This window comes from Elgaria multicarinata, chromosome 4 (assembly GCF_023053635.1).
Source record: "Elgaria multicarinata webbii isolate HBS135686 ecotype San Diego chromosome 4, rElgMul1.1.pri, whole genome shotgun sequence".
Classification (NCBI taxonomy): Eukaryota; Metazoa; Chordata; class Lepidosauria; order Squamata; family Anguidae; genus Elgaria; species Elgaria multicarinata.
In genome coordinates this window covers 86,320,963-86,346,312 of record NC_086174.1, presented here as the reverse complement: position 1 = coordinate 86,346,312, position 25,350 = coordinate 86,320,963, and the positions used below count along the sequence as shown (strand labels likewise).

Genomic DNA, 25,350 nt, shown 5'->3' with positions numbered 1-25,350 from the left:
AGAGTAAGTGAAAGTTGGGAGGGGCTTTTGTGTGAGAGGATTCTTAGGTTATATAAAGGGAAATCTGACAGTTAATCAGATAGATAGGGCTTAGGGACTGAAGAAGCAACATCTAGCAAGTGGGGCATAGGATTTTAGAAGGAGTACAGTAGGTAGGGAATTTATATATTTTTGTGTTTTAAATAAATCTTTCTTTGTTTTTGTTTTTTAAATTACAAACTCCCAAATAAATCTATTTTTTTTTAAAATTGACTAACATATTACATTACCATTATTAAATCTATTTCCTTGTTACCTCTCCTGTAGTGGGTTGAGGGAACCACTAACATATATTGGGTGTCTCTGGAACCCAAAGAGAGAGAAGGGGCTGAAGTGTGGGCGTCAATGGAGACAACTAATCCAAGTGAAAGTAGGCATTCCTGAGGGGTTTGCTTCTCAGTTTCAGAGGCAGAAACTGGAGAAGGGTGGAACCCTGGCAGGAACGTCACAATCCGTAATACATTTAATTATTTATTTGTAAAAAATGTAGGGGAGGGGGGCGAGCAAATTTAGGTGAGGTAGCCCTCCAGCCTCCCTGACTAGGGGCATTTTATTTTTGTCATCCTCCTTGTTATTTCTGTCTTTCTCCAGACTCCCACATTAGCTCAGTTTCCTGTCTCTTTCCCACTTTCAGTTGTATTCTGCTGTAGCCTTTCCTTGTATCATGTTAGAAACCATATATTTGTAATGTGTAAATATATGGTTTCTAACATGGTACAAACATAGATATGAGCTGCAGCTGGTGAGCGGCTGTTCTAATTTCTGATCAAAGTTGACTTTGCCTCCTCTTTCTTTTTCTTGGCCCCTATGTTCTGTAGCTTGCTGTCTTCTTCTTTTTTTCTGGCTGGTGTCCTAGGCCTTCTCAAGCTGCCTGGCAAGCTGAATAGAAATTACTGCAGCTCTTGTGGAATTTGCAACATGGGCCAATTTAGCAACTGCTGCAAATAAAGCAGAAGGAGAGGGCTGGTGGGTGATGTCACACCTGCCCTTCATCCTGTTTTTTCTTGCTCTTCCAAGCAGGGTAGAAGAGTTTGAGGGCTTTCAATTGGGCAAAAGTATCCTCTCCGCAAAGAGAGATACTTCCCCCCCCCCGCCGCCCTTATCATTCTCATATTTCTTACTGTACTTCTCCTGTCCGTAGCAGTGAAACATTTCAACAGGAGTAAAGTTTACAACTAAATTCTCCTACACAGAGAAATCTGGAATGTTATGACAGAAGAGGAATTTGCTCACCTTTCTTTTTGACTGGTGGTTGGATTCCTTCTAAACAGGAAACAAAAATATACATAAAGTAATGTTAGCTCATACTTCAGGTGTATTGATAAACTCTTCTGTGCTACAGTCCTAAGCAATGTGTATAGAAGTTCAGTTGAAGTCAGAGGGCCTACTTCTACGTAAATAGGGTCAGGATGCCAACAGTCAATTCTTTGCCTTTTACTATTGAAGATTGTTTTAATATTGGCTTCAATGAAAATATCTCAAAAGAACTGAAGAATGAGATAGGAGATGATGCCCGGAGATAGGGGTGGGTGGGGGAAGCATACAAACAATTCCTGGGAATTGGCCAGATAGTTAAGGGTCTTCCCTTTCAATCTATCTCAATTCTGCATCCCAGCTAGAAGGATGGTAGGACTCCAGATGGGTTAAATTCTGCTCAAATTGGAGCTCTTGTAATATCTGGAGCTTTCACAATGCTAGTAGCTGAGTCACCTTAGCTCTTCTAATACCCATCTATAGCTTGAATGGGACACAAAATAGATAGGAGAGAGTTCATCTTTTGAAGGGATTTTCATGTATTTAGAATACAATCCCATGTATGTCTACCCAAAAGTTCAATGGACCTTACTCCCAGATAAGCATGCATAGGATTATAGCCTTACTACATTTATATAAAGCAGCTCTGTGGCATTAAAAGATCCAAAAAATTTCCAGAGAAAATAAGGGCAATGCCAGGGTAAACAGAACGTTCTTCACCTGGCATCAAAATGTCTATCAAGAAAATTTGGAGAAAGCCCTTCTCGGGAGGGCACTCCACAACCAGGGGGCCACCACTGAGAAAGTCCCTTCCCTGCTAGTCACCTATTCTACTTCACTGGGCAGAGGCACCCATAGAATACAACATGCTTGTTTCATTAATAACTACGTAGGAGGAGGAAGATTTTCAGGCAGTGGATATTTTCCTGTCATATTACTGCCATGGTAGTAACAATTGCACTGGCTACGCTAGATGTTAATGTCATTTATTTCTGTCCTGCCTTTCAGCCCAAAGGTGAATCACAAAGGTTAAAATATAAATACAACATTCAAAGAACACAATAAAATATTTGTGCTGCTGCTTATCTCCTTTCCGTATGACGAATGGTAGAACAAAAGGCCTGTCCCCCGTTGAGCCTGGCAACCCTATTTCCTTTCCATCCCTGTATTAGCTATGATCTCAGGATGGCACCTGCTCAAGACCAGGTGTAAGCTGTAAGAGGCAGCACAGTCACCTTGTGTGTGTGCAGATCAGGGCCATTTAAAACTGCCTCACTTCAGCATGGTGTCCTGTAGCAGGAGGGAACAAGGCAGTGTTTTGTCCCAAGGTGGGGCAGTCCAATCTGATAAGATACTGCAATTTCATCACAGGAACCTCTAATGACCAGCTTTCCCATATCAAGCTCCAGGGCCTGTTGTTTCAGGGTGATTGTGCCCGCATTCCTGCTGAGAGAAGAGCTCCTGCCTACTTGAGCAATCAGTGCCAGAGTATTTCAGCCAAGCCCTCTTATGATTCTAAGGACCAAAACAGACATTACTTTAAAGCTGTATCTAGCAGCTGCATTCCTCCCCCTTGCCCCAATTTTTATTCTAGAGCAAGCACGGGGAGTGTAATCTGGTTGAGGACCAAGCAGAGAAATGTTTAAAGCCGCCTAACCCCACAAGCTATGGTCCTGATCTGGACCAGGGCTCTGCACTTACTCTAAAGTAAAAAAAAGGGGGAAGATTTAATTGCTAGGTATAGATTTAACATTTGTTTCGGCCACTTGGGTACTTCCTGACAAGGCTTTTATTGCGCCATCACCCAATACTATGCAGATGTCATCATCTCCATTTTATAACCCCCTTTCCCCAGGTTTTCCCATCCTTTCAGTCTTTTTTCTTTACAGAAAAAAATCAGTTAAGGAAAAAAAGGTGGAATAGCTGCATAATGCCATCTAATGCTAGGATCCATCCATCTGGAAGTACCCTTAGTCATTCACACGTCAATATATCTACAGAACCGAGGACAACCCCTCATTTCATTTGCAGGGCTTGTATGCCTTTTTCAGCTGGACGACAGGCAGACGTCAAGAAGATGCCTTTTTCCAATATAGGAAAGAAGTGAAGGAGGGTGGGGAATCCTTCAGCTGTTGAAGGTCTAAATGCCAGGCAGCTGTTAAAGACACAGTCAGGAACCCAGCCAGCAAACAAGGCAGCCAGTCTAGTTCAGGAATTGCTATACCAAGTTAATGCAGAATAAGACCCTATGAAAAGGAACGGCAGTTTGCACTAGATGTGGGAGAGGGTCGGTCAACCTGCATTTCACACTTCTAAGCAAATGATCCTTTGAAATTTGTACTTCTGCAAATTTCGGAAGGGAAATCACCAATCAAAATAATGCATATGAAAAGGCAATAATTATGGAAAAGAACCTACAAAAATGTGCATATTGGTGAAAATAACATTTAAAAAGTTGTTTTCATTAGGAAAAATTGCTTGCAAAAATGTGCATATTAGGCAAAAAAAAATGCACAAAAATAAATGTATTAGGAGAAATGTGACGGGAATGCATACAAATGTGATATATAGATTTATAGATATATAAATATAGATATAGATATATCCCTCTACATTTGGGGGACAAACCAAACTTGAGATTAGAAAAATTCTCAAAGTTCAGGATGGGCTGAATTTGAAATTGGGGGAAAATGAAAAGAAAAAGAAAAAAGAAATTGACAGATTCATCCATCCCTAGTTTGCCAAACCTTCTAAATTCAGTGGATCATGCCCTTTTTGTCTCATTTAAGCATCATGTGTATTTCACGCTAAAAATCATTCAACAGTACCCAATGCACTGCATAGGAATACACTACTCTGCATGGCTTACAGATGATTTTTATCTACACAGAGTATTCACCCATGAGTAAGAAGATCTATAATTAGCAACAGCAGCAGCAGTACAAAGCTGTATTGTTCTTGCCTAATACGCACTTAATCAAACAAAGCATGTGCCCTTTTATAAAGATGAACAAAACCAACCTTTTGCTTTCATGGAGGACTCCACTTCACCTAAACCAAGAAAGAAAATGATAAGCAGATGAATAGCAGTGTGATAATTCATTAGCATTCTTTTTTCTTTCTTTTTTTTTCTGTGCTCGGTTGTTTTCTTGTTATAATGCACTCAAGCATGATGAATTTAACAATAAAAATAAAAAACAGGTTGATTCTGAGATGTTCACATTTCTATTTGCATGTGTAGAGGGTGAAGTGTTGGTAGTAGCTGATTTGATCACATGCAGAATGAAAGGATTAGGGTGACCATGTGAGTCAACACCAAAGACCCATGAGCACACACCCAAGCTCTTCTGCTCATCAACTGGGGCTTCTGTAATTTCCCTACGTGAAGTTCCCAAAAGCATGATACTTATCTGCCTTGTTTTTGAACATTTAGGGTCATGCTTTCTATAATGTTCAGATCTTTCTTTGCAATTATGTGATCTAGAAACTTTTAAATTATTTCATGGACTACATTTAGTATACCCTTTTCTTCCAGGAAGAATTTCTGAGATTTCAATTACTTCTTTTTGTTGTTTCCAAGTAGAAGACTAGGAATCCTTAGAAATTAAAATCTTAACAGTACCTGCCTATAGCTTCCACACATGTTTATTCTCAGTAATTAAAGCATCCCAAGTTATAGTTTGTGAAGGACTACATTTTACCCCATTTCGAGTTTAGGGGCAGGAGTAAATGATCTGACATGGATGCTATACCACAGAATACAACTTGGTGGTATAAAAGCACGCTGGTTAGTATTCACATGCAATACTGATCTGAGAGCTCCCACAGTGGTAGAAATTAGGTGCTACTTCAAACTAACAAATACGTTTGGCAGGAACAATGTTTTAGTTCCAGCTGGGTTTTAATTATATTTGCTAAAAAGAAAAACTCTCTGAAGCTACAAAGCAACAACAAATATAATGTAAAGACTCCACTGCTGAGAGCATCATGCAAAGCAGCACATAAGGAGAATATAGAATAACATACATATCATCTTGTATCTACTGTCTATCTTATATCCATGTGAAGGAGAGAGCTCAGGGGTTGTAATGAGGAGGGGAGGGAGAAGCCGCACTGCTGTGCCACCGGATGGGTGCTGCTGTGCCTCGGCATGTCCCTCCCCGATTGAGTGTTTTCCAGCTCCCAGCATATATCTAAGAGGCACAGTCCCTCCCCAGTTCCCCCCTTAACCTTCGACCATTAAAAAAAAATCTCAAATTAGGTGTGCTCTACCTCTCATGCGTTTCTGGCTTCAGGGGAGAAGTGAGCTGAATGTGTGTGTGTGTGTGTGTGTGTGTGATTATACTTGGCGAAAGGGTTGCTCTCTCTGAGGATATGGCTGTCCCCGGAGGATGCACGAAGACAGGGAGGCATCCCAGCAGCCATTTTATATTGTATTTTATATTATGGTTATATTGTATTTTATATTATGGTTTTATACTGTTGTTTTATACTTTCAATGTTTTAATTTTTGTGAACCGCCCAGAGAGCTCTGGCTATTGGGCAGTACAGAAATGTAATTAATAATAAATAAATAAATAAATAAATAAATAAATTTGGATTACTGGCCTGCCCCCTGTTCCTGTCCAGCCAATGCGACCAATCAGGGGTCAGCATCAGCTGGGGCATGCCTCCGCCACAGCTCCGGAGCAAGTCAACAGACAGCAGATGCCATCGTCGCCTCGCTCCTAGTGAAAAACATCAGGGTAAATCCCCAACTTCTCAATTCGGAGCTTCAGGGGAAAGCCCTGGGATGGCTCCGCAATGGTTGCTGCATCATATAAATGACCTAGCGCCACTATTGATCTATCCCAGAGCTTTCCCCTCATCTAGAGAAGCCCTGATAATTTTTGGATGTTTCATGAACATAGACCACAACAGCTAGCTGCAGTTGGATGATGCATTTTAATTACAGTCCCTAAACCACAAAAGCACAGGCCCAAAGGTGCACTTGATTATTTTGTTTAAACAATAATCTATGCTACATGCATTGGAGAGCATTTTTATGTGATAGGCTGCTTCTCTCTCTCTCTCTCTCTCTCTCTCTCTGCATATATTTAATAAATTGGTTAGGCACTAGGGCGTTCCATTAGAGGCACACAAGGGCTAGTGCTTAACCAGCTTTTTAATTTCTTTTTCAAAGAAGCCCCTGTCATGTCACTAACTCCTCAAAGCAGGTAACATGGATTGCTGTTTAGACAAAACAATCAAAAGCCTCTTTGAGCTTGTGACGTTAGTTGTGCAGTTTCTCTGGATTGCAGCCAATAATATTTTACTGAAACCATAGGTAGCACATTAGCATTCAAACTTCCTTTTAGCCTGTCTTGGCTGTTATTGTTTATTCCAGCAACACTGCCACCTACTGCTAAATACAAGGTGGGCTGGAGGGGCTTAGGATTCTAATGCATCGAGCGTCCATTTAGTTCTGTTTATTGCTCAAACGTTCCCGTTCTTAACAGAATTAAACAACATGCCTGATTCTACCATTTTTGCATACTTTAGCACACTTCGAGTTTAAAATAATGCTAACGTTTTAATGCTGGCATCCTCCCCATAACAGCGCATTAAATACGATACAAAAGTAATTTCACAAAGAAGCCAGTTTGGGGGCTAAGGTGGCCACTTCATGTATTTGAGTGTCAAAAACTAAAGAGAGGCATTTCTTATCCTTTGATGGCAAGCCAAGAAATCAGCAGTATAAAAGCAATCACTTGAAAACATCAGACCATGCCTCTAACTTGACTGTACCTCTTTCACTCTCATCTTCATCTTCAAATATGAGGTCAGACAGTAACGAAAGAAAGCCATAAACCCAATCAGTGGTGTCTTCCACGGCACCATATACGATTCTCAGTGGATTAGAGGCAAGCTTGTCTACAGACTGACCTGAATGCAAAATATAAAGACAAAGGCTATTAGGAAAGAGGGCTCATTGCTTTTTAACAGACCAACTTTTCATCATAAAAAATAATATTCTACAAAGTTAGTTTTGATAGGAGATCCCAAATACATGGGGTTTGTTTGCAGACAATAAGCCTGATCTAGAAAAATGTAAGTACATTCAAAGGCACCGATCCTTGCCTGTGGACAGACATGTGTAGATAGAGTATTACATTGCCCAGTGCCGCAGATCTGCACACCAGGAAACTTGGTTCTGGTCAGGAAGAATACCTTTAAGAACTGGAGTGTCCAAACAAGTAATGCCATAGTCTATATGAAAGCTGTTAATGCCTTCCCTCACCCTCTCTACTCACAGTAGTTAAGATCAGAAGCCATTAGCTAAGGTTTATCCCAGGATCATCCCAGGGGTCATCCCTGTTCATGTAAATGATACACAGGGGATCCTGGGAGCAGGCAGGGACGACCCCGGGATAAACCATAGGTCTAGCTAAGGCTTCAGTACATGCTAACAGATGGGCAGTTCTGCCACCACAACTCAATTTCTAATATATATTCTCTTGCAATCCTCTGAGGCGCTTTTGCTCCCCAGTCCACAGACTGGTACAATCCATACCAATCTGCTGCTGAATCAAATATGACCCACCATTGGCAGATGGGGTCTCTTTGTTCTTATTCATATCCTAGAAGCCTTACCTATATTTCTAGTAGACTGGAATAAACTATTATTATTCCTCAAGCGAACACAGGAACATAGAAAGCTGCCTTATACTAAGTCAGACCATTGGTCCCACTAGCCCAGTATAGTTGACGCTGACTGGAAGTGGCTCTTCAGTGTTTCAGGCAGGATTCTTTCCTAGCCCCATCTGCAGATTCCAAGATTGAACTTGGGGCCTTCTCCATGCAAAGCAGGTGCTCTACCTCTGAGCTATGGAACCCGCCCCCACTACTGTTTGTACAATACTATATGAAAACATGGGATGAAAAATAAAAGCTAATTATGAGAATAATGGCCATTTCTGAAACAATCTGGGAATGTGGGAGCCTGCAGAAGATGCAGAAGCTGAGAAAAAGTAAAGCATCATAGCCCAGAGAATGACATTTATATTTTGGGTCGTCTGCTATCTTCTAATATGACTAGCAATAGAATCAATATGCAGGCATTTACTCATACTAGTTAGTCATAGGCAGGGTGGGCAAATAGCCTTGTGCTTGTCCCCCAAAATCAATGAAGTGCTTCAAGCGTTCCTGCTCAAAAAGCCTTGAGGGATATTTTGAGCGTTCAAAAGGATTGCTCACATGGCTAAATTGATACAACTCCATCACCCAAACAAGAGAGAAAACCATCACCACGGGGAAAGGTGAAGGTGGGGGTAGCTAGCAGCAGAGGGCTTGAAGATGACATCTTTGGGACTTCTACTTCGGTCAATTGACAATGACGAACTCATTTACAGCTATGGTCCCCAGTGTCAAAAGATGCTACCAGCATCACTACCCTGAAGGAGGAGAGGCATTGTCTTTTTTGAAGCCCCATCCCATTTCCCCACAATGATTTTTTTTCCAGAAATGAGTTAGCAGTTGGCGGTGGGTTTGGGGGTACAAGCAGAAATGAAGCAGGAGATCTACTCAAGATGTTCTCATAGGAATTCAAGCAGGTACTCACACAGTTGACCATTCCTACTGTGAATTCTCACCTCACCCCTACTTCATAACCTTACCAACTGCTGCTTTAGCTCAGATAAAGAAACCCAATGCAGAAGAAGACAGGGCACCTGTATCTTTAATCAAGGGCTGTCAGATCTCTTTCAGCCCGAGGGTGAAATTCAAGTTTGTAGAAGCTCTTGAGAAGCATTCTAGTGGAGGCGGGGTCAAAGATAAAAGAGATGGGACCAAAATTCCAACTACACCAGCATAATTTAACTTAAAGCTCTTTCCACCAGTAACTTTGCCTTAGGAGAGGCATTTCACCCATTAGAAGAGGGGGGGGCATAGAAAAGTCAAGAAACCGCCAAATGATAAGTGATTGAGGGAAACGGGGTGAGGATAGGAGAAGGGAAGTAACCATCTGGAGAACTCCGGAGGGCTGGACTGGGGCCCCATGGGGCTGCAGTTCAACACCATGGCTTTAGGCTTTGGGGCCAAGTGCAGCTCTTGTCACCCCTACAGAACTATGGGCATACAAAAGTGCCAGCACCTATCAAAATTCCCTGCCTAGCTTAGCTATTAAAAGTACAGTTTCCTTTTCTTGGATTTTATTTCTGACAGAGACATCTATTGTAGCAAAATTAACTAATATAATTCTATACAGTTTTTTTATCATTTTTTTACAATGCATTGTTTTAAGTATAATAAATGCCTAATTCAAAGTAGCTTCACCAGTTTTTAATTTACTACTGCCACCTTTTCCTCTGAAGTGCCTCAAGGCTGTGAGGGCAGCTCACATAATGTAATAGAGAGAGAAAATTAAAATAAATGACATAGTTTATGGCTTATTAGGAAGAGCATAAACATTTTACAAGAAACGGCAGAAAGGTTAAAATAAAATGCTGAAAAGAGAAATACAAGGATATGATTTTATTTGCTAGATAGGAAAAAGTAGGGTATTCATACATGAACTCTTCAGTTTAATATTCCACACTGGATTTAATGAAGTTTGAACGAGAACACAGTTTGATGCATTGTGCTCATATTAACCCCAACTCAGAGATAGAGGCCCTTTCTACACATCCCGGCCTTCCAGGAGGGAGTGGGGAGGATCTCATGATATTCTGCTCACGAGATCCTCCCCCTGGATTCATATGCGTGTGCTACATCCCAGGAGGAAGGGGGATGTCACACTCACCATTTTTAAACTAAATAAATAAATAGGGGAGATGAGCGCAATTGCATTCCCAACAAAAAAGTAAGGTGTTGTTGTTGTTGTTTTTAAACACATAGACACACCAACCCCCCCACCCCCAATGGGCACAGAGCCCCTGAAGAGCTCTGTGCCCGTTTCCCGCCTCCTCACGTTTACTCACGAGGAGGTGGGATGAAGCAGGGGAAGGCACCTACACACCTCCCGCCATCCTGGGATGGTCCCCTCTTTTTCTAGACAGGTGTTTGGTGCTGTCAAAGCTGACCACACTAAGGTTCTGTTCTGTGTGCAGTTCCCAAACCAGTGTCAAGCATCTCTCTCTCTCTCTCTCTCTCTCTCTCTCTCTCTCTCTCTCTCACACACACACACACACACACACACACACACTTCCAGGCATTGAGTTTTAGTCCTGGAAACTGCGTGCATAGCACCACTTTGTGTATATGATATTGGATCTAGCAAGAGAATGAATGCACAAAGGCCTGCCAGGTTCCACAAGCACATTACCCTTGCTGAACTTAATCAGTATGGGGTTGTATCCAATTGTGGTCACTCTGTTAACAGAAGTTTACTGCCAGGTGCCTTCCATCAGTGTTGGGAAGGTAGCCATTTTTGGTAATTGACAAAAGTCCACTAGGCCCCAAATCTACTCCAGAGGACCAATCCTTCAGTGCAGATGGGAGCACAGAGGACTGGAAGGAGCAGCACATAAATGGCCTCTCTCCCCACTGCCAGGTGCCTTCCATCAGTGGAGTGACAACGATTGGATACAACCCTCTACATATAACACAAATAACTTAGAGCAACATATATATGTCCTTTTGCTTCAGCATTTGAACTGCGCATTTCAGACCATTCTCTAATTAAGTAGAATTATTTACTCTGAACTGGTTCACATATGTACATAGAACACATGGTTTCTCTCCATGATGATTGCTGCTGAGTGTTTGAATTGACTCCTTTAAAAATACATTAAAAAACCTTGAGGTTCCATCTGCAGTGTTTGACTTGTTATGACTCATATCCACATGCAAGTCACTTCTTGATTTTACAAGCAATAAACAAAGGCCTGTGTGACCCACCCTAATGGTTTTAAGGATGTTTTAATCATGTATGTTATGTTTTTAATCAGTTTTTAATGCGTTTTGTATTCATTTTGTTCCCCGCCTCGATCCAAGTGGAGAGGCGGGTAATAAATAAATTATTATTATTATTATTATTATTATTATTATTATTATAATTATTATTAAATCTTTGTTCCTTTTTCTTTTCAATTGGACTGTAGATCACCACTCATTCCCACACTTAACCTCATAATGCAAAGCTCCTGAAAACATCTACTGTGAGATATTATTATTGTTGTTATTTATTACTATTATTATTTGTTGTTGCTGTTGGGTTGATCTTCCTTATATTTCCTGTAATTTGGAAGGGAAAAAAGAAGCAATTGTGCAGCTTAAAACAACCAAAAAGCATGCCAGCTATGTTTGAAATGCTTAAAAAAAGAAAATGGGTTCCTTGCCTCTAGGGATCTCAGCATTCCCCACATCTTTGTCAATATCAAGTTGATGTATTCCTATGAGAACAAAATACACATGAAGTAAGAATAGGAAGATGAAAGGTTAAGCTACACATATTTTATACCTTCTTTTCCTGAATCCAAACAGGTCCTTGGCATTTTCCTGGTAAATCCCATGGTTTTAATCTACAGAGCCTCCACAGCCACCAAGGCAGAAGCAACTCCCCAAATGAATTATTTTATTGTACTGATAACCTATTCACAGGTGTATCAAAGGCCTTTAGCAGCAAAACTAAGGCCCGTTTCAAATGTTACAAAGGTTTGCCATTCACCCACTTCTATTACAATATGTGAACTGACTCGAAGTTGAAATAATGCCAACAAAATATTCATTTGAGTCCTGTACCCAGAAACCTGATTTTTAGATGCCGAAATCTGAATTCTGTGGTAAAATTCCCAAACTGGGTTGGATACAAAGGTGGTCTTCGATTCACAGAAGGAATCCTTCCGTGCACACAAGGGCAACTTTGGATCCAATCCATTATTTGCTTGACTATTTTTAGAACTGAAATATTCCACAGGCATAAAGGGTGTCATTTGACCTCTATAAACAATGTGTTTTCAGTCAGATTTAGATCTGCAAAACTCACTTTTCTAGCAATTAAAACAGGAGATTTGATTTCAGCCATCTTAATTTTAAGTTAATTTTAAAACAGACTTAGAAAAGGTTTGCAAATATTTAATGACCGAAACCATTCAATTAACTGCACGTAATTCAATTCAACTGAAACTTTAATCCAATATTTGGGCCATCCCTGACAGAATCCCAAATCACTCCTCTAGAGAGCTTTTGATGCCCATTTGCTGCAGGAAAGTTGGATTTTCTTTGATAACCACATTCAGTATGGCAACCAGTTTTCTTTATCTTCTAAGAATTGCTGTGAGGATTAGGGAATGTTGCATCTCAGGAAAATCCACATGGATTTGAAAACAAGTTCCATACTTATTATATCCAAATTGGATTAATCTAATTCTTTGTCTGTACCTTTCCAACACTTTGGCTGCACAAAATGCAGTTTAGTCCAAATGTGAAAGCAAAAATTATCATTTTATACCCAAAGGAAGCAGCCACATGAAGTACACGTCTCCATTCATAACTAATTTTGGCTCATTTTTTTTGTTTCATGAAGTGCAATCATTAACATATTTACTAGAAGTCTCACTGTGCTCAATGTGACCTGTCCATAGTAAGACATGTTTAGGGTCACAAGTCAAATTATTTTAAAACTTAATCTGATGTATTTTAGCTTACCCAACAACTCTGATTAGAGCTGCGCAACAGGACTTCAACATTTTGAATTAAAGTTTGGATGCTAGAAATGTATCAGAAGATGGACATGTGATCATGTTGTTGCTGCTGCTGTTGTTTTGGATCTTGTCACAAACCAATTTTGGTCGGGCCTCAGCTACTCCACTATCAGATATATGTCTAGATGGTTTATTTTCAGTGAAGATTATGGTTAATACATGACATCTGAATCATGCTAAATGAGGCCAAATCGCAATATTGTGTACGAAGACTCAGTCCACATTAGGTGCCCCATGCCCCATGCCCGGCTCCTCATGGTTACTTGCAAGAAGCCGGGACAAACTGCAATGCACGCCAACACGTTCTGCAGTCTTGGGATCATCCCAAGACCATGGAAAAAGCAGGCTAGAAGTGTAGGGTGATATCCCGGGGAAAGGGAAGGATCATCTCTCCCTGCTCCCAGGATCCCTTGTGCATCATGTGAATGCACAGGTATGATCCCAGGGCAATCCCCGGGATATCGCCCCATCTAGCTATGGCCTTAGTCAGACAAGCATAGGGATTGCACAGTTCCCAAGCTCTGCAAAACAGTTACATTTTAGGAAATTTTATCAACGCTGTCTAAAAGCTCTCATTGGCTTACAGTACTTGGAAGAAAAAATTAGGTTGCCATTTGTTTATCTGTTTGATGGAAGGCTGTCCCTCACTGAGGCCTAATCTACACCAAGCAGGATATTTCATTATAAAAGCGGTATGAAAGCGGTATATAAAAGGCAGGAGCCACACCAAGCAGGATATAGCAGTATGAAAATGGTATGTGGTAGGTGTCAATGGTCCCCAGCAGTTGTCAGAGCACTTCAATAATGCTATAAAGCAGTAGTGTGGCTCCTGCCTCTTATATATTACTTTCATACCCCTTTCATAGTGCTATATCGGTGTAGATCTGGCCTGAATATGCAAATTTCAACACAAATCTTGAAATCACAAAAGTTCAGCTAAACCCTAATTAGTTATCATTGTAGCATGTAAATCACTAACAAATTTGTCTCTGCAAATTATCACTTAGCTTTCCAATCTTAATGAGTACGCTGTGGATTAAACTTTGGTCTTCAGTTCATTTCTGTGCTTGTCAAATAATTTTAACTGGCTTTATATGGATCACTAATATTTGTTTAACAATTGATTTTTTAAAAATTATATGTGAAGAATATACTGGGTGCATTTAAAAATAAATGTGCACTTGAGAATAATTTATGCAGCCATATTTATTTATTAGATATTGTCTGATTCCCTAATAATGGCAAGCTATTGATTAACCTCTGCCAGACCTGAAACATATTAAAAACTTATCATTAGAGAGTACTCAAAAGATTTTAGCAAAACATACATGTCTACCTGAAGAAAATATACATTATTTTGACTAATTCAGGTTTTTCATTAACAGTATTTAAAAGAAGGTCAATATACCTTGTACAAACTTCTTAAATTAAGTAGATGATTAGATACAACCATCTATCCTATACCAAACTCTTTGAATACTATATATGTACATAAGAATGTAAATATTTTACTATGAACAAAACCTCAAAGAATGTGAAGGTTTGATCCTAGTAAAACTGGGTGAAATTTAAGGAAAAGTGTTCCTGAACAACACATTTTATAATATGACTGTTATAATTATTTGACAAGCACAGAAATGTAAGCAAGTGTGAAGTGATGCATGTTGAGTCAAAAGAATCCAAACTTCAAATATAAGATGATGCAATCTGAGCTAGCAGTGCCCAACCAAGAAAGAGATCTTGGGGTTGTGGTGGCAGCCCAATAAAAACATTGACCAAGTGTGTGGCTGCTGTGAAAAAGGCAAATTTCATGTTAGGCATAATTAGGAAAGGAATTGAGAATAAAACTGCCAGTATCATACTGCCTTTATACAAATCGATGGTGTGACCACACTTAGAATACTGTGTACAGTTCTGGTCACCCCACCTAAAAAATAATAAGAAGGTATTGTTGAGTTAGAAAAGGGCAGAAAAGGGCAACTAAAATTATCAAGGGGCTGGAGCAACTCCCTTATGAGGAAAGTTTACAGAGCTGGGCTTGGAAAGACTCACGTGATAGAGGTGTACAGAATTCTGCATGGTGTGGAGAATGTGGATAGGGAGACATTTCTCTCCCTCTCACAATATTAGAACCCAGGGTCATCCCATGAAGCTGATTGGGGAAGTATTTCTTCACACAGTGCATAGTTAAATTATGAAATTCACTTCCACAAGCGGTAGTGATGGCCACTAATTTAGATGGCTTTAAAAGGGGGCTAGCCTAATTCCTGGAGGAAAAGGCTATCAATGGCTACTAGCCCTGATGGTTGTGTGCTATCTCCAGGATTCAAGGCATTAAGCCTGTGTGCACCAGTTGCTGGGGAACATGGGTAGGAGGGTGCTGTTGCACCATGTCCTGCTTGTTGGTCCCTGGACGATGGCTGGTTGGCCACTGTTTGAACAGAGTGCTGGACTAGATGGATCTTTGGTCTGATCCAGCATGGCTCTTCTTATGTTCTTATGTTCTTAATCCTGATGGCTATCAGTATCAGAGGCAATATGCTGATGTACACCAGTTGCTGGGGAACATGGGTGGGAAGGTCCTATTGCACTCATTTCCTGCTTGTGGGTTTCCCGTCAACAGCTGGTCAGCCACTGTGTGAACAGAATGCTGGACTAGATGGACCTTTGACCTGACTTAGCATGGCTCTTATGTTCTTATGCATCCATAACAAAATAATAGGCATGGGGAAAAGAAATAATTACACACACACACACACACACACACACACACACACACACACACAAAGAGGATAAATATCAATAGGTTTTTTGTAGCAGGTAAAGTATAATTCCCCTTCTCCCTTGTCTCTCTGTTTGGCTGGAAAATTGTTGAGTTGGTGGTCTACAATTTTCCTCCACAGCTGGTTACAATCTTATAAAATGGATGACAATTTGCACTAAAATGATTCATTGCCGAGACATGGCAAGTCAGGAGCTTCGCATGCTCCTGTTGATACTTTAGCCAATCACTATGGAAGTGATTGTAGCCCAAAATATGCAGATAGAAATATCCCAATTAGAAGCATGAACCACCTTCTTCCATTTCCCCCCACTAGTCATCCAGTAGCATTTTCTGCAGGAACACTGAGAAAACTGAGCAACAATTGAGCAAGACTTAGGCCTAATCTATACCTGCAGGCCTTCTGGGACAGTGGGGGGAGGATTTTGGGCTTTCCAGCTTCTGGGATCATCCCCCAGAGTCCAAATCCCGGAAGTGAAGAGGAACTTTCCAGTGTGGTCTTGGGGGGGGGGGGTGTTAAGAAGGAGATGTTGCACAATTGCATGGGCGTGATCCTGCACCAAAAGTAAGTTGTTTTAAAACAACAACAACCCAAAACTGGAAACTCAGTGCTGGAAAACACCAAGAGCCATCCCAGGGATGGCGAAAATGCTCCTCCCCTCCCCTCCAATGGGCATGGACTTCCCCCCCCCACCGCTGCAGAGCTCCTTTCCTGGTTGCCCTGCTACTCGTGGGGAGGAGGGATAACCTCATGAGTGAGCACCTCACCACCCGCAGACCTCGGAGTTGTCCCGGGACCATAGGAAAACCGTGAAAAACCCAGTTCCAATTATCCTAGAACAATGGAGAGTTCATGCCTGGTTGACCCCAGGATCACCTGTGTGTCATTTGGATGCACAGGGATAATCACAAGCCAACCCCGGGATAACTGGCTGGCACAGACATTGCTTTACACAACAAGCTCCATCAGACAGGCAAAATCATGCCCGTTTATGTTGCTCGTTACTTCCTCTTTTGAAAAAGGAAGTAAGCAATGTGCATGAGGCCCATTCAGTCAGCCATTATAATTGCGCAGCTTCTTCTGCACACAGCAGGAGATGGAGGCAACTTCCGTGTTTAAAAATATATTGGACTTTCTGAGGAGTTTTTTTGTTGCACAAGGAAGGACAGAAGGGGCGGGACATGCACGGGAGGCAAACGACATCGTGAAAGGGAACCATGAAAATCTGTGAGTGCCCAGCAATGAGCGTGCAATAAAACACTTGTCTGATGGAGCTCAGTATGTCACCCACCCATCCAAAGAAAGTCATTACCATGTATGTGACAATATACCTCAGTTTTTTGCTATCTGACTGGGATTGCAAGAACAAGAACCGCCCAGAGAGCTTCGGCTATTGGGCGGTATAAAAATGTAATAAATAAATAAATAAATAAATAAATAAATAAATAAATAAAGAAGGGGCAGGAGAGTCAAGCATTTGGCAGGACAGAATTCATGGCTGGTACAGAACACAGGGGAAGAGACTGAACACCTCCACCACCACCTTTGTCTCTCTTAGAGCCTTGAGAACTGCACCAGAATGAGAGCGGAGCATGAGAGAGATCAGATGCTGAAAGCTGTAAAATAATAATAATATCTAGTTGCTATTTTCTTAACTTTGCTTTCCTGGTAAAGTTGTTTGCAGTTTGTATTATTATTTTTTAAGCCTTAATGCATATGAAAGATTGTGTTTATTGGGCTCTGGTTTACTGAAAAATAGTGATTATTTTTTGTGAGGTTTGATTTTGCCCATTTTGTAATTAATTTGAAATATTATCATGTATGTGTTAGTGAAATGAGCTCTTTATGTTTGTAACAATATACTATTGGAATGACGTATCGGCATGCTTTTTGTTTGGGTATTGCTCTTTCATTAGCCATTTTGGGCACTTTTTGTGGAAAAGCAGAGTATAAATTAAATGACGATGATGAATTTAGCTTCATGGGTCACAAGCTGTGCAACCTGAGCCAAATCCCCTTGTTTCTACTTCATTGTACAGTTCAAATTTATGAGATTAATATTAGCCTCACAAATTATTTTACTACATCAAAAACAATTCAGGCAATATTGAACAGTCTCAGATTTATTAAACCTAATCTACACAGAATGCATATTTTCAGTCTGCCAATGACAGTGAATAATCAGCCAAATTATGTTTTGTCCCCCTTCCCACCACCACCAATAAGTCAGGCACAACAACCTGAATGGAGAGAGTAAAGGAATCCGGTGAAAAGCAGTCGAGTTATATTTAAAACATTCCATTCCATGCACAACCTTTACTATCTCTAATTGCATTGCTACCTTACATAAAGCAAAGATCTTGTCTTGTATAAGATGTTTTTATGAAAACATCTTTTGTCTTCTATGTGATCTATATATTTGTATTGTATAATCCAAGGTTTTCAGCACCAACAGAAACCTATTTCCAGGAATAGATCCTGGGGGGTGGGTGGATGGGTGCACTTTATGTTATGTAATGATGTTAAAATATTAAATTAGAAATGTTATAAGGTTATTCAATTTATGTATTATGTTTTTTTTCTTGTGTTGTTGTGATTATTGTAGTATTGTATTAGTGTATTGTTAATCAATAATAATAATAAAAATTTAAAAAAGGGAAAAAAGAAACCTATTACCAGCAATCCCTGCTCCTGGCAAGAAAATGTGTTAATTAAAAACAAACGAAAAGCACAAGTTGGAGCACTGGGTACTCAGAAAAGTGTGTGTGCTAAGAAAAGTGTCCAGGGCCGTAATATTTTAATGGAAGAATGGGAAAATATGTGGGGGAAAGGTTTAAAATTTACATTATGTGTAAAGCTTAAAGAGAATTTCTATAAAATGATGTACAGATGGTAAAACTAGCAAAAATGTTTAAAGGGGCGTCAAGTAAATGTTGGAAATGTAAAAAAGAAGAAGGAACTTTTTATCATCTTTGATGGACTTGTAAAAAAGCCAAGGCTTTTTGGATTCAGATACATTCATTAATCCAAAAATGTTGAAGACAAATATAGAAAGGAAACCGGAAGCATTCTTACTTGGATTAATGGATAAACAAATTCAAGAGAAGGGGGGGACTCTGTTTTTATATATGGTGACGGCAGCACGACTACTTTTTGCACAGAACTGGAAAGACCCGTAATACCGACAAGGGAGGAGTGGATGCTGAAGATGTTAGAACTGGCAGAAATGGCAAAACTTACAGTGATAATGAGAGAAAGGTCAACAGCCACGTTTATGTTGGAATGGAAACCACTGATAGATTATTTGAAAGAGACAGAGAATTTATTTGATTTATTTGTTTGTGGTTTTTAGATTAAGAGGTGGGAAGGGAAAACAAATTCTGTGAATTCAAGACTGTAACTTGGGTGGAAGGGTAACTAAGAATATAAGGGGCATTTCAGGCATGGAGAGGATGGAAGAAATATATATCCTAACCTCACCCTTAAATGTTTTTTAGTAATTGTAGTTGTTATACGTAGTTTTGTGGGTATGTACAATGTCTGTGTATGTATTATGTGTGATGCTTGTTTAGATGTTGCTGTTGGAAAAATACAAATAAGAATAAGAATAGAAAAGTGTCCAGAGCAACATTGGTGCCACATTGGTGCCAACATTGGGAACCACATTGTCTACCCCATGGTATATAGCATAGTATATTCAGTGACACCACTAGGACTGGAACATATGGCAGCCAGGTTGGACACTGGCAACTTTAAAATCACTTCACTGGCTACCAATTAGTTTCCAGGTGAAGTATTTTATTTTATTTATTTATTTATTTATTTATTACATTTTTATACTGCCCAATAGCCAAAGCTCTCTGGGCGGTTCACAAGTGTATAAAGTGTTTGAGTCCAGATTACCTGCAGGATCTCCTTCTAACGTACAATCCGCCCTGCACACTCAGGTCCTCTGGAAAGAATTTACTTCAGTCTGCCAAAACTAGGCTGACAACCATTACCCAGAGGACCTTCTCTTCTGCCGCTCCCAGACTGTGGAATGGCCTGCTGGGAGAGATTTGCCAACTTAACAGTCTTTCTGAATTTAAAAAAGCTATAAAGACTGATCTCTTTATACTACCCAGTTGAAATTTAAGATGCCTGGCTGTTACTTTAATAATGTATTAGTTTTTATATGTTTTTAATCAGTTTTATGTATTTTACTGTATTTTATAGTATTTTTGTATTTAATGTTGTTCTTCACCTCGATCCAAAGGAAGAGGTGGGTAAGAAATAAATTGATGATGATGATGATGATGATGTTCCCCCCCAAATGAGCCCAAGACAGGTAGCAATAGCAGTAGGTCAGTGGCAGGAAGCCATGGCATGCTGTAAAAGCAAGTGCTGCACCCGCACCAGCCTGCATCCTTGCTACTCGAGTGTCTTCCTTGACTGGGTGCCAACAAAGGTGGCCTCTGATTGGTTCAGCTCCCTGCCGTTCTCACACTTTGGGAAATACGTTAATTTAAAATGGCCAGTGGTGGGGCAGGCAGGGCAGTGGCAGCTACGGCAGCAGTAGGGTATCTGGGACCCCTCTGAAAGACAGATTGCCTGGGGGGGCTTCATACTTGGCAGCACCTCTGGGTTTGTATGGTGTACACATAGTGAAGTAGAAAATGGCAAAGCATACACTATCAATTTAGAAGCCAAGTCGGATCTTGAAGAGGACTATGTATTGGTCCAGTTTCAGTGAAAATAATTCAAGTTTAAAGCATCAACACTGGAGTAGCTAAACACTTTTTTGAAAATGCTACCTGAAACAGGGCATCACATCAAACCTTGTACAAAATGCTATTTTAACTCAAACAGATTCATGTTCTTATTTTGGCTCCAGTTCAAAAGACGATGTTCTATTCTAAATACTGTTCAGCAACATTAATGTCTTTGGTAACATTAATATACCTCCAAACTCCAAAGTAAATACAAATTTCATAGCCATCTGGCCTAAAATACCAGTCTTCCTTTGCTGGTGGCAATACAAAAAACAACTCTGGACATAAATAATAATTTGGCATATGGGCCTTTTAGAATTAGAAACGTTCTTATACCATTTTAAGGTTTATTTTGTTTGTTTTTGGTAGTTTGGAGAGAGCAATCATTTAGTCATTTGCAGAAGGAACTTCCCAAGAGTATCTACTGTAGTCATGATGGTGTTATGTTTTGTAGCGTGCATGAGTCTCACCTGCCAGAGTTTTGTAATCCACCAAGTCAAACATGACAATAGCCACAGCTGACCAGGTAACGATAAGAGCAACAACAAGGAGCCATGCTGCTGGAGAGCTGAATGTCGTCGCAAAGTCTTCTGAAACTGATTTCTTGGGCACTTTCAGATGTGGCAAGGGGACTGCTCCATTCTTGTTGTCTATCACAGTAGTGGTGGATGCAGGCCCTATCAAACAGGTAAAAGAAAAGCAGTGAATGCACAAGAAAGACTGGACTTTGACATCCAAATGTTAATTATTATTTTCCCAGTACAGCTACAGCATATCTGAGAACTTATGGCACAGTTAAGAATTTTTTTTTTTACTTATGATATGAATTACCTGCTTTTTATTATAAAATAATCCCAAAATAGGGCAGAACCAATAAACACAATAAAATCATACATTGACCAGCCGCCCATCAAACAGAAGGGGAAGGTAAAACATTTTACACAATGTAGCAAAACAAATTCAATCAAAAGTCTGGGTCAACAAATAAGTATTTTGTTGGTGCTAAAAAAAGCCTTGTAAATCTCAGAGCCAACAGTATATGGGAGAGGAAGGAGACCCACAGTAATTTTATTTTACCTTCAGAGCTTAAGGTTGACTAAGCTGTAACTGAATTATGTCAACTTATTTATGAGAAGAACCACATATATTATTTGCAGGAGTTAATTGGAGCCAGGGTTTATCATAGCTTAGGACTGCCAGGATTGGTGGCAACATTTCTCTGAATACCAGTCGCTGAAAAACAACAGCAAGAGAGGAATATTGGACTCATCTCATGCCTGTGGGCTTCCCTGGGCATCTGACTGGGCACTGTGGGAAAAAGGATGATGAATTAAATAGACCACTGTTCTGAACTATCCAGGTACTTAGCTTCTAACTTCCTTTCCCTCATCATGCAGTAACAACATTTACTCTAGTCTCCACACTGACCAGGTTTCCTTGGTTCCAGTCCAGCATTTTATTCAACTCAATATACTGCCTTTCTTTGCATTTGTAAATCAAAGTGTCAACATCTTTGGATAGTTGGAATAATATTAACCATCTAACTGAAGAGCAAGCTAAGCTGAAGTTGAAGACTAGATTTCAGACATATATAGTAAGAAGATCCCATGGGCCAGTTTTTAAAAAAGTCGCTGCCACCTGTCCACTGACTAAGTGATACCTACATCTTTACCACAGATTATTTAGCATAGTTCCATTTCAGCAGTTAAGTACTCTATAAACTGCACACAGTTCAAAAGAGAGATAGCAGTGTCTGGTTTCATTATCTAATATTTCATGCTACTAAAATTAAATGCCCCCCCGCAACAAAACAAAATGGGAAGGTACTTTTCACATTTCCCCAAGATGCCACCAAAGCTTCAGGGATTCAGACTGGGTTACGTGATGATGTGACTGACGACAAAGCTTCTTAAATAGGTATGGCCCTTGCTATGAATGGTTTGCCCTCATAGTCATGTAGCCAAATCTGATCGCCTATGCAATGGTGCCGCTGTCACTAAGTTGAAAGAAGCCAATCTGTAAAGAAAATCCAATGAAAAATTGTCTTAAGGAAAAGCCAGTCAGGGTTGCAAATGCCAGGAAAGAGATGTGAAAACCGTTAGGCCACAAAAATAAAAAAATAAATAAAAAAATAATAAAAATAAAAATCTGGAAACATTTCAGATTCCGCCCCCACCCCTTCACACTGAAAGTATTTACAACAGAACATTTGAATCAGTCCTAACTAGTGCTCTGCTGAAAATTTCTCCCACATATTTTCCAACCATTTTCATTCAATATGATAGAAAAGAAATTGCTTTTGAAAGGCAATTCAAAGGAGAGAAAAATTCAGAGAAATTCTCCTGGGTTTGGTTCAGGGTTCTTGTGCTTGCTTTTCTTAGGAGATGACTGAGGAGCGTGTGTGAATGTCCTGTCTTTCATTGTACAATCATCTTTCTGACAGCCTGTAGACTCCTTGGCTTCCTGCACTTCCTGCCCAGGTGAAGACATCATGAATTTATTTCTCCCATTCAGGAAGTGCAGGCCACCTGGGAGACTGTAGAGCAATGGTGAGATGTGTAATAAAAAGAAAAATATAGACAGTCCCTTCGATCACCTTACACTGATTAAGGTCAAAAACACCACCAACACACATTCAAAATAAATTATTAAATGTCCTGAGTGAAAAGCAAAAAAATGGAAAACTCTTCCATGGTGGAAGAGAAATTTCAGGGAATTAGAGGACAGATTTTGGCACAAGGTTAGCTCCACCCTCTCCCTGGAGCTGACTGAAATACTGCCCCCCCCCAAGTCACACTTGCTTCAGATCTTTCAGGGAAGAAGCAGGGTTGCCAGCACCTGTATTAGAGAAAAGATGTATCCACATTCACCCCTCAGAAATGTAACACTTGGAAGACCCTGGGGAAAGTGCTGAACACTGAAAAATGACAACTAGGGGCCTTGCTAGACCCACCTTAAAATCCGGGCATGTGGAGGGACCAGGCCGTGCTAGATGTAGCATGGGATGTCGCTCCTGTCCACACGTCAGACGCGATGGAGTAAAGGAAAGCCCTGTGGCGTCGGCCATTTTGTTCAATATCTTAAAGGGGCCAGGTGCGCAGCACACCAACGACTACGGTAGGGATTTTTAAAATTGAAAACAGGGTTCCCCACCCCCCTGCCCCCGATTTCCCTACTCTGGCCGCGATTCCCCCCCGCGATCTCTGGTTCCCCCATCCCCAACGATCTCCGATCCCCCCATCCCCCACAATCTCTGATTCCCCCCATCCCCCCGGGTTTCATTTTCCCCCTATCTCCCCCCCTGCCCTGATGGCTGCAGTGCTCCTATGGAGCGCTGCGTGCTGTCCACTGCTTTACCCAGCTACTTGCGAGTAAATGCAGTAGCCAGGAAAAGCGGCAGAACGGGCTACATGTCTGCGGTCTCGGGCTCAGCCCAAGACTGCAGGAAATACTGGGCCACAACCGGTGCCGGTTATCCAGGGCCAAGGGAGGTTTATCCCTGCCTGAGCCTGAGATCCCCTGTGTATCATCTGAATGCACAGGGGCTGGCCAGGGGCTCGCACCGAGCTACCCCGTCTTCTAGCAAGGCCCTAGGAGCTGAAATAAAAATTCTCAGGATACAAGTTTCTCATAAAAGTCCTTAGATTTTTCTTTTCTTGCCCCCATACACAAATAGGCATAAATACATAAACTATACATAAATTTTCTTCAAAATTTGGGGGGAGACAGCCTGCAAGTCTTCGCACCCCAAGTCAGGCAAGCACTGGGATCCCTCTCCCTTGCCAAGTCACTAAAAATGTGTAAAAATAGGAGCTTGGCCCCTTTCCATGTAAATGGCAGCCATAAAGGGACCATATATACAGAATTACAAGCATAAATGGTCTAAATAGACAGCCCAGCAGCTTGTCACACTTAACGAACATGGTCTGGTGTCCAGTAGGTGTCCAGTGAGTGGTGCATGACCCAGACTGTGGTAAGTTCACCCATCTATACTGGCGGCTCTGATTTTGGTGGGTCTGTGAATCCATTCTGGGTTTTAGTCAAAGCCAGCTAGAACTTTAAAGTTGCTATCCAAGGCACTGAACCCATTCTGGGGTAGGGTTCCATACCTATGATATCTCTTTTAGATTTCTGGCTGGTTCTGACTGAAATCCAGAATTGATTGACTGCCCTACCAAAATCAAAGCCACCAGCCTTCACTGGTCCTAACCAAAAGTTCAGCAGCAGAGCACCTGCTTTGCATACAGAAGGTCCTGGATTCAATCTCTGGCATCTCCAGGTAGAGCAGGAAAACTCTGCTTGCAACCTTGGAAAGCCGCTGCCAGCCAGAGTCGACAATACTGGGATGGGTGGATCAACGGTGTGACCCCTTCTAAGGCAGCTTCACATGTTCCTTTCTATGATTACATTGCACCAGAAATCTGAGACAATTCCTTGTAGAACATTGTACATCTATGAACATAAAAATAATTAAATCTAGGATTAGATAGCCCTGGTAAAGCTTAAGTTCCCAGGAACATAATTTGATTCTCTGTACAATGTAGAGTCAGCACATTGCTACAATGTCCCTGTTATACCGAAATAACTTGGTGCATAATGGGATTACAGCTGTACACACTCCCAGGTAGGTATCATCATACCTAATGAGGAGTGTTGAAAAATGTCTACAGGAAAGACAGGTAGATATTTTTTCCACAAGAGATCACTGCAGGTGTCTCTATGAGCATGACAACCCATGCTGTCTTGCACTGTTTCCAGTCATCCATGTGGACTGACAGGAATCCAGGTGTTGGGACATCTTGTTCAAACGAAGAGACTGGAAGCACTGAAGCAGCTTCCTCC

At 40.8% G+C, this 25,350-nt stretch overlaps 1 protein-coding gene across 1 annotated transcript in view; it reads right to left on the bottom strand.

The window, feature by feature from the left end:
• The window catches only part of TRDN (triadin), a 239,051-nt gene that overhangs the window by 194,719 nt on the left and 18,982 nt on the right, over positions 1–25,350 (bottom strand). Inside the window, exons 2-5 of the mRNA XM_063125451.1 lie at positions 20,979–21,185; positions 7,081–7,218; positions 4,315–4,344; positions 1,273–1,302 (exon numbers count right to left, since the gene is read on the bottom strand). Of these exons, the coding sequence (XP_062981521.1) occupies positions 1,273–1,302; positions 4,315–4,344; positions 7,081–7,218; positions 20,979–21,185 (405 nt within the window). The remainder of the gene's footprint in view (positions 1–1,272; positions 1,303–4,314; positions 4,345–7,080; positions 7,219–20,978; positions 21,186–25,350) is intronic.